This window comes from Lygodium microphyllum, chromosome 12 (assembly GCF_053477565.2).
Source record: "Lygodium microphyllum isolate KBCC chromosome 12, Lygodium_microphyllum_v1.1.10, whole genome shotgun sequence".
NCBI classification, from domain to species: Eukaryota; Viridiplantae; Streptophyta; class Polypodiopsida; order Schizaeales; family Lygodiaceae; genus Lygodium; species Lygodium microphyllum.
The window spans coordinates 122,550,890-122,570,046 of NC_141146.1; the positions used below are offsets into that span (position 1 = coordinate 122,550,890).

At 42.5% G+C, this 19,157-nt stretch overlaps 1 protein-coding gene across 2 annotated transcripts in view; it reads right to left on the reverse strand.

Annotated features, from left to right (window-relative positions):
• Positions 1-10,810: 10,810 nt before the first annotated feature.
• Positions 10,811-19,157, reverse strand: part of LOC148028216 (ARM repeat superfamily protein) — a 94,115-nt gene continuing 85,768 nt past the window's right edge. For both annotated transcript variants that reach the window (XM_087689993.1, XM_087689992.1), the window contains exons 15-16: positions 15,706-16,491; positions 10,811-15,138 (exon numbers count right to left, since the gene is read on the reverse strand). In XM_087689993.1, the coding sequence (XP_087546119.1) occupies positions 11,995-15,138; positions 15,706-16,491 (3,930 nt within the window). In that variant the 3' untranslated portion in view covers positions 10,811-11,994. The remainder of the gene's footprint in view (positions 15,139-15,705; positions 16,492-19,157) is intronic.

Genomic DNA, 19,157 nt, shown 5'->3' on the forward strand with positions numbered 1-19,157 from the left:
TTGAAACAAGGGGCAGCCTTGGAATAGGAGGAGCAACAGAGACTCAAAAGAGAAATTGAAGATCAAGAACAGAGGCTCATGGTATTGTCTCAGAGGCAAGGGGAAGGTTGTAAAGAATTGAAGAAGAAAGCTAAAGGATGGGCAACCCTCAATGAGAAAAGAGTCAAAACCTTTGCACATTGTTTGGCTCAGGTAGAGAGCGATAAAGTACTAGTTGAGAGCATAGCAGAGGCTGCCCAAATAGCTTTTATTAAGCTTAAAGAGGCCCTTATCTTCACACCTGAAGATTTGGAGGCTCTATAGTCCGTTTTGTAAATGAATTCTCCTTTTTCCTTGACCTTGCCTTCATCACCACATGCAATTACCTTAGACTACTTAGAATACTACTTAGGCAAGATCCCACTCCACAAGAGCGCGGCCTTCCAACCCTCTATTGTGATCTCAATGCCATAGTTAGCTACGCCATGGCTCGATTGATGATGCAAGCTGCTCTTCTCCCTTCATTTTGCTCTTCCCTCCTCGAAGATATGAACGATAGCCACTTTACACTTTGCAATCATCCGTTTCTTTCTACGACCACTCTGCAAGGCTGCCTAAACCTCAAAGGGTACTTGCAGAATAGGAAATTCTTGAATAAATCTCTTAGGCCCCCATCTCCACCCCACTCAGATGATGAATACTAGCTCTCGTCATCGTGACCATGTAATTCAAAAAAAAAAGGGGTGAACAAAGAGGAAAAAGAAGCACCTCATGGGCAAATCAGTTAGACCACTTCACTTCACATAGGCCACGAGCACTGCATCTAGGGGTCCTCAAGTTAGGAACATCCGATGGCTTCAGACGATCGGCTCTATCCTCCCTAACCCCCTAGCCCTTTCCCCCATTACACACTATTATAATATAGGCATGGGAATTCACCTTAAGCAAGGGTATATAAGGGCTAATTGATGTAAATAGACTTAAGGGGAAGGGGAAACCATAACCATAGCTAGGCAAAGGCTATATAAACAGCCTATGAGTCACTATCAAGTGTGAGATAGACTGTACCCAAGTTGTACTTTGACCAACTTAGTCAATAAGATTTTGTTCTTGTACTTTGAGCTCCTATCTCCCTCTTGGGCACACTTTTCTTGCTGCAACTTTGGTTTTCCACACGGTATCGAAGCCTCCTCTAATCCTTTCAGCTTCGTCAAATCTCAGTCTCACTAAGTGCACAAGAAAATCTTCATTTCTCTCATCTTGGACCTTCAAACTCCATAGCCAGCTTGACCCCCTGACCTTGGAGGATCTGGGGAAGCCAAAGGAGATCATTTTAGCTCTTGGCTTCAACTAGGAACTTCTTCTCTGACACAAGGCGACCAGTCCTGGCACATCAAAGAGCAACATTGGGCAGCGTGGAAGACGAAATTGAGGAAATCGTCATATTGGCGTAGTTCTGAACAGTCGAGCAGTTCATAAGGTTAGCGTGGCCTGTAGCAGGTGCAATGTTGGTGGTGACCATGGGGCTTTGATAGCCCCCCAAGTGGGCTATCTCCACCCAAGAGGGTTTCCTGAAATTCTTCTCTTGTTGCTCCCATAGAGTCAAACCCTAATTATGGGTTTCATGGCAGCCATAGCCACAAGCTTGAAAGCTTGACCTTCTTGCTTTTTTCATCTTTTGCTATCACTAATAGTGATTTTAATCACTGAGTTATCTCTTCCAGAGTCAGTTACTAATCTAGGAACTCCATTTCAAAGGTTCTTTCACTTGGCAGGGCATCACTAAGCTCACCAAAGACCGACATCTACCATCTCTAGAAGCATAAATTAAGATATGAGTGCTTGTAAGCACTAAAGCACATTTCTAAATCATTTTGCTACTGGTATTTACTCAATCTGAGTTTTTCATCAAAAAATTAAAATCATTAAGTGTTCTACTTCATTTTGTAAGGCTATGTGTACAACTATAAACACATAAACCATCATATCCTAAACTTGTGTTGCTTGCTACATATCATGTGTGATTTCTTTCAAATACCTTGGTCAATAATATGAGTGTCATTGTACTCTCCTTGGAATCATCAGTAACAAGCATTGAAATCATAAACCGTCCTTCTCCAACACAAGGTTCATTGACTAAAGCCTACCACAAGGAGAAGCCAGAAGTCCAGTCTAGGTTCACATCATTGAAGCCTAAAAAGACCATTAAACCTCAGAAGAAGATTGCACATAAGAAAGGACCACCAAAGTCATATTTTGAAGTACTACATATGTATGATTTTCAGCCTTCCTCTTCATTGCAATTTTGAATATCAATTGTTTGTAACAGTGTCCTTGATTTGCTTCCGCATTCATTGGCAAGTTTGTAAGGGAGTAGACAATGCCCTTGTCTTAGTAAGTGGTAAGACCTTCCCAATGGCCACAACCTATACTGATGTCCGCCCTCAAATTCGTAAATTTGATGGCAAATATTTCCACCCATGGTAGGTACTTATCAAGTACAAGATGATGGAGAGAGAGTATTGGCCTCTCATTCAAGGCATTAGAGTTGTAAACTCTACAAATCTGGTTGATGTAGAGGATGACCAACGTGCCCAAGCAATCATAACGTTACACTTAGATGAGTCCTTGATTCATCATGTTGATCAACTAAATACTGTTAAAGAAAAATGGGATGAGCTTGAAAATCTCTATAGAGCCACTAGTAAAATTACTAAAATCTTCCTTAAAATTGAATTCTTTAGCTTGGAATATAGATCGGGAGAAGACTTGGGAAAATTCATTTCTCACGTGAAGGGTCTCATGGCACAGCTTGCCTCAGTACAAGCTCCAGTCCATGAAGAGGATGCTATTGCTATTCTCCTAAAAGCTATGAAGAAGGTTTTTCCAACACTTGTGACTACCCTAACTAATATCCCAAACCCAACTTTGGCAAGTACCATCCAGTCTTGTTTGGATGAAGAGAAGAGAAATCATACTCAAGGAACGTCAGCAATCACTTCCCATGAGAAAGTGTTAGTTCATACCGCTTCTACTAAGTGCTCCTTTTGTCACAAGAAATTGCATATTGTAAGCAATTGTTGGAAAAAATGCCTTGACAAAATGAAGTGCAACAAATGCAAAAAGACCGGCATATCACCAGTAAGTGTCCCAATGTTCCACCACTATCTAAGGAATTGGAGGCCAACTTTGCCTCCCAATCCACAGATGATCGACTATTTTGAGTATTGTGAACATCCTCTATCTATGAATATCCTTGTAGCCTAATTTATAAAGGCATCCCAGTTGATTGAGGAGCGGGGAACTATAACATGTCTTGAGATGCAATGCCACCCTGGCATTGAGAGGGGGTGTTACAATATAGCCATGGGAATTCACCTTAAGCAAGGGTATATAAGGCCTGATGGATGTAAATGGACTTAAGGGGTAGGGGAAACCCTAACCCTAGCTAGGCAAAGGCTATATAAACAGCCTATGGGTCACTATCAAGTGTGAGATAGAGTGTACCCAAGTTGTACTTTGAGCAACTTAGCAAACAAGATTTTGTTCTTGTGCTTTGAGCTCCTATCTCCCTCTTGTGCACACTTTTCTTGCTGCAACTTTGGTTTTACACACACACTTACGACGCATCAAGGCCAGGACACACCAAGGGGAGCTCATGCTCACCTGTGGTTAGACATGTCTCCCTAAGTCACGTCCACAGCACCTCCCCCTGCACAAAAATGGGTCCTCAAGTGTGAGACAACACCCAGGCTTGCCTATGGTTTCAACCCAACTCCCAATTCCACTAGCACGAGCACAAGGTACCACACAGTAAGGTAGACACACCCCTAGGTAGTGCACCGTCTTTTCTTTTCAAGCACAAACAAAAGCTGCAACCCATCCACTTTGAAGGCCCCATCATCCATGCAATACATTCTTGGCCCCCACCATCTCAACTGGTTAATCAACTCCCCCCCCCCCCCCAAAACCAATCCCCACGAGACCCAATCATCATCGACTCTCACGACCGCCCTTTTCAATCATCATCAACTCAAAACTACCAGTGTCATGGTACTTGCAATCCTCTAGGTGGGAGGTAATGTTACATGATATATCACCATGCAACCCACACGATGCAGAGGAAAACCAAGGAATCCTCCGCCAAAAAGTGAATGAAGAAACTCATTCTACTCAGGTAGAAATAGTGCAGGAGATGGCAATCTCAAAAAAAACATGGGGGAGCTCCAACTACTTTGGTGAGGTCCTCTCAAGGATGAGGGAGGCCCTGTTAAGGATGAAGGATGCTCTCTCAAGGATGATGGAAAGCACCAAAGATTCTAGTAAGGTTCTTAGAAAGGATGGAGGTAAGCACTGAACATTCTAGCAAGGCTCTCTCAAGGATGAGGAAGAACCTCCGAAGGCTCTCGCAAGGAAAGCATGAGGCACAATGTGATTCATTTTATCAGCATACCAAACCAACATGGGCAAAGGGATAAGGCACCTTGAAGGGAATAGGGAAATAGGAAAAAGTGATGGTAAGATTGCAGTGTAGCAACCGCAAAAAGCAAGAGGAAGGACCCGCCCCAACTACATCTTCAATTTCAAGGGACATATCCACTCAAGTTCAACGTTAGGGAAGGACCTGCCCCAACTACATCTTCAATTTCAAGGGTCAGTCCATCCAATACCATCCCTCGCAAGGGCTTGTATACAAACTCAAAAAAGCCATCTGGCTACACCCATCCCACCTAACTACCACCCATCAGTGACATAGGACTGGCAATAAACTAGGAGGGGGGTAATGTTACCCTCAGCACAAGAAGAAAGTGAAAAAAGTGGAAAAGCACAAGTCAGGACCTAAAAGAGGTTGCCCAAGAGAAAATTGGACACAATGAAAGAAGCACGAAGGGAAATAACCGAAAGTGTAAGGGCAACCTCAAAATCTAATTAATTCAAAGATAGAAGCGCATTCTTAAATGCAAGGCGCCCCTAAAACTTTTTGTAAAAGAACGCCAGGCTCCCTCCTGTACAAATTGTAAATGTATATGGGCGGTAGAAAGGAAGCTACAAAGATAGGAGGACAATGGGAAAGAGGGCCTAGGGCTATGTAAAAAATGGGATAAGGGGATAGCTGCTCAAAAGGGATTTAGGGTTTTTTATATAAAGTTGAAAAGTGAATGAAGAGCTCATTCTTTGGTGTGTGGCAAAAGGGGACTTGTCATCTTCTCTTCTTCTTCTTTTCTCTTCGCTTTCTTGTGTGTGCTTGAGGGAGGGAGTGTGAGTGAGTGAGGGAGTGAGTGTGAGAGGGTGAGGGATCTTGGAGGTGAAGCTCTCCATCATCTCCTCTCTTCTTCTTCTCTTCTCTTCTCTTCTCTCGTCTCGTGCATGGCTATGGAGGATGGAGCTTGGAGGTGGAGGCTTGAAGATGCTTGATCTTGCATCACAAATCGTGGAGCTACTGGAGCGCTTGAGGGAGGAGGCAACTCATTTGGGCATCAAGGTAAGCTCACTACACCCCGGTAGGATTAAAGGCATGTCGGCTAGGTGAGAGATAGCCATAGGTACTCGCTTGAGACAATTGAAGGAATAAGCGGTCCGTAGGTTTTGGCGGTTGAGCGTGAGCTCCCTCTACACTGCAACTTCTTTCGACCATAACTTTTGCATACAAACTCAAAAAAGGGTTATCTAGATACTCAAATCAAAGCAAACAAACCTAAACAAGAGTGTGTGCATCATGATGAGTTGTCACTATTTGACCTGTGTATTTCACTCTCTACATGTAATCCTTGGCCTTTGAAGTAAATGTGTTTTTTCATTCTGGTGAATTAACACCCTATTGACTATTCTATATGATATTACAAAGTATTTGTCTCACAACTATCTCTAGCTCAACAATGCAAGATGAGATGGATCATATTCTTTCATGCATACTCCACTCTCAAGTGACTCATCTATCTCTCACATAGATGCCTCACGTAGATTCTCGAAACTATCTCCTCTATTTATTCTTATCCCTAATAATGCAAGAAAGCAAATAAATCTCAACACAAACACAGCTCATCATTACCTCAAGCTCACTCATAGTCTAGCCTTACAAGCAAAGCTCTAACCATTCAACCATCCTCAATACACAAACACTAGAAGATTCTATCAAGCCTCAGCTTCAATAATCCAATCATACCCTTTTGAGAGAGAACGAGAGAGAGATAATGGCTCAAGCATGAAGGGAAGACTCTCTCATACTTTTGAAGACTCCCATTCTCTCACATGTTCTCTAGCTCTATATTGCTTAAGCTATATAGGAGAAGGAAGGAGGAGGAGACAATAGGAGAAGGGCTTGCCAAAGTTTGTAAGAAAGCACTGAGCATATCAAATTAACCAAATGGAAGGCTCATTTGTACCCATTAGTTGTGATAATGATAGTACTAGCCTTGAATATTATATTTGGCACAAAATGGCATAGAGTATAATGTCAGTAATTGATTGCTAAAATAGGAACCCAAAAGACAATTGTCTAATATGTGGAGGTCTAAACCGCTAGCTATGTAAATAGTATATTTTAACACCAAAAGATTGAATAGTACAAGCTTAAACAAATTGAGGGGTTTTGCTTAATACATCCCAACCAACCAAGAAAGTTACTAGTGAGAACCAAAAAAGAATAACATAGGCCATATGTGTCACATATAAAGAGAGGAGTTGAATATATACAAAAATAAAATGGTATATAATCCTCTCTTCCACATTATACTACAAGCATGTGTAAAAAGAGAGTTTAATGTGAACATAGAGTAAGCATTATCCAAGCCCAATATAGGCCATGCTTTCACTTATAGAAACCCAAGTTAAGCCGGGGGTGGGGTGCACTGAATAAGTTTTCAACCACATGAGGAAATCAAATGCCTTATCCTAATAATAAGAATCAATCAATTTAAGAATTAAATGGACTTGCCAATAGGGTTGTAGCTTTCGTCATTTGCATGTGTGGAAGTGTACATGGGTGCATGAGTTTTGGAATATTTGAGTAGTGTAATGCTATCATGTATCTGTCTCTTAAAGTGACATAAGCATGTAAAACATTTACCTAATTAGAGTGATTGCATTATTCAATGATAACCGTGTGCAATGGTATTGGAATCCAAGGTATCAAGCATCATGCATAGAACATAACACATATAAATATATGTGTACTATACATATTCCTCAAAAGCATTAATATGCTAATCAAAGAACATGTTAGATGAAATAATATAGCTATTCTATGTTTAAAAAGTGTTGCCAATTAGAGAGAGTGGCAGATGGGTTTACAATGGTTAAGATGGGCAAGTTAAAACACGATTTTACATAACTATATCTAGTTGATGGAGTTAAGAGACAAATACTCGAGTGATTTTGTTTTAATAAATTTTTATTTTGATATGTTGGATGAGATAAGGAAGGCCTTTCTTACAAGAAAAGATGTGGATGCATGCTTTTTTGTACATAGGTGAGTGCATAAGATCATATTGTATTCTCAATACCATATTTAGTGGCTTCATGGGTTTCTCTCTCTCTCTCTCTCTCTCTCTCTCTCTCTCTCTCTCTCTCTCTCTCTCTCTCTCTCTCTCTCTCTCTCTCTCTCTCTCTCTCTCTCTCTCTCTCTCTCTCTCTCTCTCTATGTTTTGTGTTTCATGGTTTCATACTACACACACATTTTTAAATTTTTGTAGCACACACTATATGTCTACAATGGTTTGTTGCTATGTCCTTGAGGATTATAATACTTAATGCCATGCCACACCTAATTCTATGGACTATAGAGAGTAAAAATTGGAGTGAAAACACCAAGGGCATATTATTTGACTAGGCGAGGACCCCACATATGCTAGCAAGGAGACAAGAGGGGGAGAAAGCAAGAGAGAGAGAGAGAGAGAGAGAGAGAGGTGAGTTGTTGTGTGATTAAACTTTTTTAGAGTGAGAACACTATTTCTACCCATCGATGACTGGCACATCCTCTTAACTTCACTAAGTTCATGGAGTGCCTTCATTTTTAGAGCATACTCCATGAACTCCCTAAAGTTCTAACACAAGGTTAAGAGTGGTCAACTAAACTAGCCACACACTATTCAACTTGACTATATAGACTTGTGCAACTAAATTTTACTTGGGCATGGCCTAGCTCTTAAGACTCATCATAGTCCGGAGTGAGATTTAGGATATGACATGAAAGAGAGTTGGTCACACATAGAAGTAAAAAGAAATAATAATGTTATTCCAAGCAAGGGATTCCTAGAGGGGGACTGAGATGGAAATAGCTTTTTGTTTTTAATTTATTTTTCAATAAATATGGATTTTAAAGATATTGAAATTGCTTTTTGATAAATCACTTGTTTCGAAAAAAAGATATCATGATCAAGTGTAGTATTCACACAAGCCAAAGGTAAGTGTTCACACAAGCCAAAAGAGTGGAAGCCGTCTCACAATAGACATGTTGAAAAGAGAGTACAAAAGTAATTTTATTCATATGAGAATGCCCTATATAGGCTTTACAAAAGTGAGGGCCTTGTGACACCTTAGTACACACCTCAATGTACAAGTATTAACACCTTTTACAAAGTCTCGTCATTATGAGAACAAAAACCGCAAGAATTTCCTCTTGCAAAGATGATAATTGAAACCAGAGTATGGAAATTGTTGATCGAAAATGTATAAAATGAATAATTTTTTGAATAGAATTTTAAAATTTTCAACCCTAGCAATATGGTTGGCAACCTAAGAAGGCATTGTTGGCTAGGGCAAAGAGAGAGCAAGTGGATGGGTGTGTGTAGTGTGATTGTAAGGCTATGAAGAAGTGAGAACAAGTTGGAGGACAAGGGTGCACAACAACTATAAGCAATTGATTTCTTCTTTTTAAAGGAAAGTTTAAAGTGTTGAATTTGGGATCATAAGTGTTGAATTTTAGTATGGATTATCAATGCCCTAGAAGGAGAGCCTTTCTAGCTTTTGCTTCTCTTGCAAAATGTTCACCACTTCTCGTCATGGTAAGGCTTTAGTGCAATCCCAATTTCATCTTTTGTGATACATCTATGTATCAACTCATATTTTCATTTCTTATAAAGTGCACCTCCTAACAAAGTGTAGGGGACTAATTCCAACAATACTTCTTCTTGTCTCTACTAGTGAGTCCAAGAGGGTATTATTGTTTGGCCAAATTTCTCCCTCCTTTAATGTAAATTGGAATCACGCTTAAAAGTGTGTCATGATAAGTAGATTGTTTCTTTAAAGGCAAGTTATATGCTAATGGTACAATCACTTAGTGCTAACTATATCCTAACTACAATGTCTTGACGTCTATATCTACTTTAATACCAATTCTTGGCTCTAAGATGGGTATTATCACAATAGACATATTAAAAAGAGAGCGCGCATGAGCAATTTTATTCATAGAAGAAAGTACCCTATATATGCTTAAAAAATTAATTGCCTTTGGGACACTATTGCCTTTTCCAACAATCACACCATAGATGACAATGCATAACTTTCTCATTTGTAGTGTACCAAGTGTTCTCAGCCAAGATTAGTTCTAAGTCTCAATGTTGCCTTTTCTACCTCTATAAAGTTAAAGCATTTCTCTTTAGCTTCCCAACCTCACGCTCACATTTAAGAAGATTCATGGAGCAAATGAAAGGGTAGGTTCATAGTTGTTTCCGTACGTAGTACAGACTGATCCGTACGGTAGGATCCCTATAGTACGATACAATATGTATCCGTACGACTTAGTACGAAAAAATAGACACTTTTTGGCCACTCTCCTTCAAGCCTACAACTTTCTTTTTTTCCTTCTCATTTCTTTTTTTTTCTTCTTTCTTTCTTATTTCTCTCCCCCAAGCCTCTCTCTCTCTCTCTCTCTCTCTCTCTCTCTCTCTCTCTCTCTCTCTCTCGCATCTTCCTCTATCTCAACCATACTTATACTAGTACCACGTACGAAAGGTTTCATACTATATCATACTTTAGGTACCGCACCTTACGTATTAGTACCACTTATTTAAGATTCAAACAATTTCTCTCAACCTTCTCTCTCTCAATCCCACACTTCTCTTACTTGTACGAAAGGTTTCATACTATATCATACTTTAGATACCGCACCTTCCATATTAGTATCACTTATTTAAGATTCAAACAATTTCTCTCAACCTTCTCTCTCTCAATCCCACACTTCTCTTATTTGTATGATCATGCATGTATGATGTATCCACTCCCATCTATGTAGTTATAAGTTGTAGATGACAATAGCCCATGTTACGCATGCAACATTAGGTTTTGGCATGTTATCCTCAAGTACTCATCTTATATACTCTAGTAGCATTGCTATTTAGACTTGAAATATCTATTATATTATATTTAGTCCAAAATAATCAAGTTATTTTTTTCGCACTAATATCGTACCATACCTTGTAAAATCTTAAGATACCATTTAGTACCGTATTTTATCATACCGTATTGTATCATACCTTTCATACTTGACAACTATGGGTAGGTTGCTTGTAACATGGAGAGTGGTGGTGTTAATTGTGGCAATGGGCATGCTTAGTCGAATTGGACAAGAATTGAGATAAAACAAACTTGTTCTAATATATATCTAATATGGAAAGAATGGCTAAGAGTGTTGTGGTGCTTGTAATGGCATATGTTACAACTATAGTTAGGGGACTCTCGCTTATTCTTGAGGGAATAATTACCCGTAGTTAACTAGCGCTTTGTAGGTTTTCTTCTTCCCTTTTACATCTTAAAGGGTTAATACTTTATATTATCAACCATTAAAAGTAACACAAAGGCAAACAGGCAATGCTCCAATGCACGAGGTGCATTCTCATGAAAACAATAAGTATTGTAGAAAAAGTGAACCAAGGAACCTTGCATGCGTACAAACTGACCACCTAGAGCTTTCGGAGGGGATGCCCTTCGTTTCCCCTAGCTCTGAAGGTACAAAAACAAAGTTTTGAGGGCTTAGCCATAGGATCATGTTGCAGACCTTTCTCCTATCCTTAGCGACATTATTAGTACAGCAATAACAAGCTTTGAATGAGAGGTAGTGGTGGTGAACTATGTTAGGCTGGAGGATAGGCTCCCGGAACTCGTCTTTTTCTTTATAAGATTAGTCTTAAACTGTAATATTAGGGATCACAAATCTTCCAATGATGAATCTCAAGTGGTCCATATGCAGGAATGTGCTGTAAATCACACCCTTTAAAAACGTAAGGTTTACAGGATTGAAGGTTGGTAAAAAAAAAAGTCGTGCCAAGCGTATCAAAACCTTCTTATGTCCCACAAATATGGCAGAGCAGTGAAATCCGTACACTTGCAGAATATACAGCGATAGATTCTGGTGAAATGAGGTCACCCTAGAGAGTAGACTATTATACAGGGTCTCCACGGTCGCGGTCAAAATTTCCGCAGCCACAGAATGTGGGATGTATGAGGCCCATTATGTATGTACATCAGCACTTTTACAACCAGGCAAAATGTTTGGCGCTGATTATGAATACAGCATTTGCTCCTGGCACAAACATTCTGCAACAGCCAGTCGAAGGGTCGAAACAACCACTTGGGTATTTTGACATCAGCTCCCAGCTCCACTCTGTGTCACATGCCACCTGTATTTGATCCGACTGCGCAAGCATTCAAAGCAGCTCCCCCCATCTACTTGAAAACCGCCACAGAAGCTAACGCATCAGAAATCCAGATGTCCGGATTGATCATTCACCAAGCAGTATCATGGGGTGTTCCCAGTCCATGACTGTTCGTTGGCCCAAAGTCGAAAGATGAAAGCCATCCGGTGAACCATAGAAATGCCACATCCCCACCACAAAGAGGAAAAGTGAAAATGAAGCACTGAGTCTGTTGGTAACCGTTGCACAGCCAAGATAACCGGTTCACTGGTAAGGGATCTCTGGCATGGATTACCTTAAGAGTAGTCAAGGGAGGCCATGCCAGCACTTTGGTTGGTTCACACGGATACACCCGAGCGCTGTAAGATTAAGCTCTTTGCTTGTGTTACCGTTGGCTATTGTTGACATTTGTTTGAATATTACTGTTAGACGCAAAAGGCACTAGCCTCTTGTAGTCTTTCTTTTTCCCAGGTCCGTACGTCTCCAGAACCCTTCCCAAAGCCAGCCTTGTGTTTTGAAGGGCCGTCTCCCTGGAAGGCAATGTGTCTATGCTTCCCATGTTATTCATCATGCCTTGCATGGGAATAGCGCCACCTGAGCCTGCAGAGTACTGCAGTGGACCACTTCGAGAAGCCTTAAAAGAGCTTTGCGAAACTAGCATGGCAGTTGGCTTTTCCAGGCGATCCTCTTCCGGTCTCCTTCCAGACATAGAAGCCATTGCAGAGCTGAAATCCTGGCTTCCTACCATCCCAGTGTTATCGGACTGGAAATTGGAGAGCGTGCTACAATTCTGCAGAAGTGCCTCCAGAACTTTCAGTGCTTCCCGGCAGAGACTGCTTTCAACAAGTTGTGAAACAATTGTGTAGACCTGGGGACTTTGAACAGGATCCAAAGGGGTATATTGGAGAAGGGCCTTCAGAAGTAGTAGAATCACCCGGTGATATTCAACTGGGCCCTTCTCAAGTAGACGGAGAAGGTGACCAAAAGCCAGCGCTGAATGACGGGGGAACCATTCTACACACACCAGCGAAGAGACTCTCTCTAGAAACCCGTCTATATTTGTGGACTGAGTCTCAGAATATGAACGGAAGACTGATGCAAGACCTTCCAGACCCTTTGCTTCACACCACTGTGATATGCTGCTTGCCACAGAGCAAGCTCTTTGATATTGTTGTTGAAGAGGAGACTCGAAACTGTAGAAAGAGGAATTTTGTTCCTTCTGTAGTTGTAAACAAAGCCAAGGCAGCATGCCAATAATGTACATCAGTAGTCTCGTCTCAGAATCCCCAAAGATGCAGTCACAGGAATCTAAACTTATACGTGAAAGAACCTCAATGGCTGAAGCATGACTGACTGTCGACATAAGCCCCTTTAGCACTAATGGCTGCACACCCTCGAACATAGGAGCTTTCTCCCGGTCTGTCTTGACATCTTCTTCCTTCCTGCCAATATCAAATCCTCTAGAATCAAGACGGCCCAAGTCTTTATCATGGAGACCGTTCTCATATTCATCTTTAGGCATATTCGACAACAGTACATTCTCCACTGTTGGGTCACTAAAAGAAAGACGACCAATAATACGAGAAAAAAGCTCCAACACTTGTGTATAAATGTGAACGAAATCAGTATGCAGCATTGCCACACAACCCCAGAATAACTGAGGATACAGAATAACTTTTTCTGGTTCCATGATCTCCACAATCACCTGCAAAGAGAACAGGATTTCCATGATAAAGCCAAGTACTGATGGTGAGGGACTGCTCAAGCACCGATGCAAGCATCGCAGTAGTGATACACATGTATCACTTGTTACACTAGGACGCAGCGCTCTAAATATTTGATGGGATCTACATGCCAGATGTCGGGAAGTACATTCCATAGCCCACCTGAGAGCTTCTTCACCCCACTTCTCTTGAAGATCCCCCTGAAAGAAAACAGCATCGACAACACTTTGAACAAGAGCAGACAACAGAGCTGCACTTGGAAGATCAACACGGGTAAGTGTAATGTCTTCATGCTCCCACATTATACTACCCTTCTTTGACTGCAAGAATTTTATCAGGCTTTCCACCTGCTGTTTATATTCACCATCCCCATCTTCCCCAACACTATAAGATTCCAGAGGCCTTCCAGCAAGCGAGTACAGGAGATTTACAAGAAGCTGTTGGCAGTGCTCAAGCACTATGTCTTCAGAGCTGTCCATAGACACAAAAGTTACATGAAATAGCAAAGGAAGATGACCACGAAAATCTTCATCATTCTCATAAGCAATCTCTGCTAAAAGTATCAAGGCAATGTCTGACTTTGAGAGCCAATGGTGATGAGCTTGCAAAGCAGATAGCAGTTCTCCTGCTATAGCAGGTGTGCTAGACCGTAATTCCTCAGCTGTGGAATTGGGCGTTTCTAGAAAGTAATCGCCACTGTCTCTTGACATATGGCGGCTCTTAAGACTTCCTGTAGAAGTCCGCACACCCATAAGAGGGCCAGATATGCTTAGTGGCCCTGAACCAGTAAAAAGTTGCCCTGATCTCCCAGTGTGTATTTCTGGCATGGTGTTTAAAGGACCTGACATGCTCCGACCTGTTGCAGTCCTCCAGCTCAGATTACCACTGACATTACGCAGTTGACCTTCCAACGAACCTCTTACCAGCAAAGGCGACATCGGAGGTGGTTGATCCAGCATCTGCACCTGCTGTGGCCCCTGAGAGAACTCAAGGACGGGATTTAAGCTGTCAATCTCAAACACCGTGTCCATTGCACGTTTGACTTGTTCTGGCTGATCATCAATCATTTGTTGTGACAATTCAAACACCAGATGGTCAATTGTATGTTGAGGAGAAACTCTTGCTAAGTAGAGACTTATTCTCTTGGCCACAGAGAAGTATGCTCGAAAAGCACCACTTATTTCACCAGAGGCATTTGAATCACAGTCTTCTATACCCTTTGTTATTAAAAAATCAAGTACGGGACCAACATTTTTCACCTTTTTGGCTACTGTGCTCCACAACTTCTCAATTTCATCAGGAAATTGATCCCCATGACGCCAGGTTACATAATACATGCTTTTTAGTAGTCTTTCACACCAGCCAGAATGTTTAAGGTTCCAAAGTTGGAGATTTTCTATCCAAGGTGCCATACAAGTTAGCACCTGATGTTGCGCAATAATGTCCACAGCATCCAGTTGCCTTTGCATGATCTCTTCACAAAGGTACTCACTTAGCTCTGGATGTTCTTTTGCCAACTTGGCAGACAGCTGATATTGAAACTGCTGATACGAATCAGGCAGATTACCAACTACTGCTGCACGATATCTTCCAGCACCTTCCCCTTCCTCTGCCCATTCTCTAGCAGAAAGAGTTTCCAGCATCTGCAAAGCATCATCTCTAATCTGCCTTGTCGGATCAACAACTTTGTAAAGTATGAGACTCAAAAGCCTCTGTATTTCACACTTGGGTATCTCTTGCCGCATGTAAACCTCAGCTAGCACACTGAAGTAAGCATTAGCAATTGATGAATCGGATGAATAACACTGCATAGCAAGACAGAAATCAGTATGTTACACTGACAGTTAGAGCTTAACACTTCGCTATAACCTTACATCACAGATTCATAACTGAATAAGGAAATGCACTCATTCTAGACCTTTCTTTCTTAATGTATTGTTCAATGTTGGACAGACTGTAACGCATAATTTACACACTTTCATGCAAATAACTGGTTCCCATTGTGATCAAGATTATATCATTGCCTAAATGCTGCACACTTCTAGGCAAATGACTGCTCAGTGATTGTGCAATCACAAAGAAATTTGCCTAGATGCTAATACCAAACATCATCCAACACAAAAACAGGACCCTTTATGTCTCAAGCCTAAGTGAGCACTGTAAGTCACATTAAGCGGCATACATTAAGAAATTTGCCTAGATGCTAATACCAAACATCATCCAACACAAAAACAGGACCCTTTATGTCTCAAGCCTAAGTGAGCACTGTAAATCACATTAAGTGCCATACATTAGGATATCTTCTTAAATATCTACTAATTATACAGCTCTTCTTAAGAATTGAATCATTGAATATTCTTAAGCATTTTTACCTGATCAATGCAGGCAGGAAAAAGAACAATATTGCTCTGTAAAAGGTTCATAAGAGCAGTTTTGGCCAATTGAGTCCTAGATTGACTCCCCCGTTGCCGCTCCCTGCCACCAGCATTGCGGTAAACTTCCACAGTTCCTGGCAGGGAGAACTTACAATGTGAAGGTGTGCGTGGCTCTGCAGGAGAATATCCAACAGGCATTCTTGGTGCAGGATCCATGAACAGCCCATTAATCCAAGAAATAATCTTTCCACCCATCTTCCTTGTACCATCATCAAAGCAAGGTCCATATAGTAAAGCAGCCATTGCATTCATCGCCATCCACTGCACAGCATCCACCTGCTCATTGATTTCCTTTTCAAGATTTATTTTCTCCATTGAATCCTTAGTACGGACACTCTGGGCTGCCTTATAGCGCTCAATTTCACGGCGGTAGTCACTTACAAGTTCTTGTCCCCATGTATTCACTGAGTCATCACACCAAGATGCTAGAAGATCAAACAACCTTTTTCTGCTTCTTGGGTCCAGTCTTTCTGAGTTTGCTTTAACCAACTCAGGTGCCAGGGCCTTCAATACACAAGCAAGAGAGTACCTTAGGGGCTGCAAGTCCTGGAAGTACTCCTGCTGGGGTGAACATATATGCCTGACTGTTTCTTCAATGAACTTCGCAAAATGTATACGCAACACAGGCTTTCTAGCAAGCATACCAGGCCAGATATTATCTGCCACCATACGGTAAACATTTGCCACATGAACCCGAATGTCATCACGGCGAAGTTTTTGGCTCTGCAGGAATACAAAAAAGAGAGAAAATTGGCACAATAAGCGAATTATACCATTGATTCCAGATCAAGATTATGCAGTGACTATGGCATTCCTGTGAGACATGTTCATCAAGTATTGAATACAATGTCCAATATGTTTTCTATACCGTTGAGATTTTTATTGCTCTAAAACGATAAAAGAGCACTTTCAATCACAAACATTTTAAACACTAATAATGTCAGCTTGAAATTTGAGGAAATTCGAGAATCCACTTTGTAAGAAGGGATTCAGAGTTATGGCCTTCTCACAGGAGGTTCCTCTTTTTCTAATTATCAAGTAGAATCTTACTCTCCCATACCCTTCCTTTCATAACCATCATTTTAGCCCTTTTTTACACGTCGATATAAGAGTTCATTTGATTTCATCACAATACACCAATTCCATCTACTAGAGGCAAGGAATAGTTTATCCATATTTCTGATGAGTGCCATGACTGAAAAATGCCACTCCCTCCAATGTGTGCTGCTGCCCCCGTGTTAATCAGGATGCTGCCACCACCTTCTTCCCCCTAGGTCTCGTCACCCTCCCACCTGTGCTCCCGTGCCTAGCACCTCATCGACACCTCTTCCCACGTGCTGCTTCCAACAGTTTTCACCTGCTCCTTCTGCCAGTCCCCCCCCCCTTTCAAAACAGGCTGGTCACCAGGCCTACCTGGTCGCCTCTGCACCATGAAATACCCCCCAACCACCACCACCACCACACAGGCCGGCTGATTTCAAATACTTGCTGCTGCCCCCACCCCTCGAGGCAGCCTTCCCCATCAGGCAAACGTAGCATTTGGACAGTCCCCAAAGTGAAGACTCGCAATGGAAAAACCTGGTCTGATGCCGAAGCATTCACGAGTGCCCCCCAGTCATATGCCTTGCGCATCAGCCTCACAGAGCAGCAGCTCTGGTCTGTTTACACCACCAAAAGGGAACTAGAGGAGACCATGATTTTTGGCGTTGAGCACTCTCCCTCCAGGGCACAACTCCGTGATTGGCTTTTTTCAACCCTGCACATTGGTACCGTACAGATTGCAGAGGTAATACTGATGGATTAAGGTATCTTTATGGTCCATCTCACCTCAGTGGAGGCAGCCTTGGAGCTCTTTGGCAGCTCCTCCATAGCCTCGACAAAAGGAGCCATCTACAGGGTCCCGTGGCACAGTGGCTTCACTATTGAGAGCTTAGCTCCACAACAAACTCCCTTGTTATCTGATCACCTTGCTTTTTCCCAGATTGGCAGTTGAGTACCAACAATTGGTAGAGCTTTTTGGGTACCTCTTCAGCATGGTCCTCCTGCCTTCCTTTGCTGATGCAATGATGGCTGCAGGGGTTCTGAAAGTACGGTGGCAGTGAAAGATACCAAGAAAATACCCAAGTTTTTAGAGATCCATGCTGGCAGGCACACATTTACACAATAGATCATTGTGGCAAGGCAGCCCAGTCAGTGTTTGCGATAACATGGCTTTGAGCACCAGGCCTTGGAGTGCACCTGCGTTGGTGCGAAGGCGACACAAGAGGCGGCTGTGCACATGGACGATGAGGGTTTCCGAGGTCCAATGATGCCAAAGGGGGAGGACTCCCCCTACCCCACCACATGCTGACCCCTCCTGCTCCTACACCAGCCTCACCCCCCCAGTTGCAGCCTCTTCCCACAGGGGCCGATGACCCCCTCGAGCCACACCCCCCACTAGCTCTTCTTGTCTGCACACACCCCCCCCCCCCCCCCCGGCACACCGCCAATAGTTTTGTGGCACTGCAAGCTCCCCACACTTTCCCCACCAAGCACAGTCTATGACACGAATTTTTCTACTATGGCCCGTGGTCATACATCGGAGTGGCAGGATAGGTAGAGTTTCCACTTCTCCTAGAGATGGGTATCTTGGTGGTCCGCAAACCGAGGGATGGCAAAGTCCATCCTACTGGCATTATCAAACGGGCTGAACTACACCTTCCTTTGATCTTCTCACTCATGAGCCTAGTCGACAGCTCTAGGGGATGACTCATGAGGTCATGAGGGACCAGGTAGTAGACCACCTCTCAGTGGCTAGGAGAGGCATGACTAGCACTATGAGCACAACATTGGCTGAGATGTCGGATGGACATCAACTGGCGGCATAGGGCAGAGGTTCCGCACCTCAACATCGTCTTTCAAGCCCCTTCCCAATGGATCCTAGCGATGGATGTGATCGAGTGGCCACTTGCCTAGGCTGCCCAATTCTATCAGAAGACAGAGTCTTGTCTCTCAGCTTGGCTCATGGAAGCCTTGGTCGTGCAAACATAAGTGTCTATTACCCCCCTCATACACCACAAACCAACCATGGGGGAATGGAGTTCACACTCTAGGCCTGCGGCAAAGTGAATACGCAAGCCCAACAATTCCTTCTCTTTGGCTTCTTCCACACCAACCAGAAGCCTATTCAGCAACTACTAGGCCTATCCATGCATTTATACCTTGCATCCTGGAATGCGAACAGCCTCCACTGTAGTGGGGCGTGTGGTCCATAGTTGAGGGGAATGTCAAAACGGGAACACGAACAACAATAAAAATGGGAACGGCAACGTCAATTTTCAGAAGGGTCAAAACGGGAACGGGAACACTGCATCATCAGGGAGATATGGTGGGCGCATGTCGCATAATCT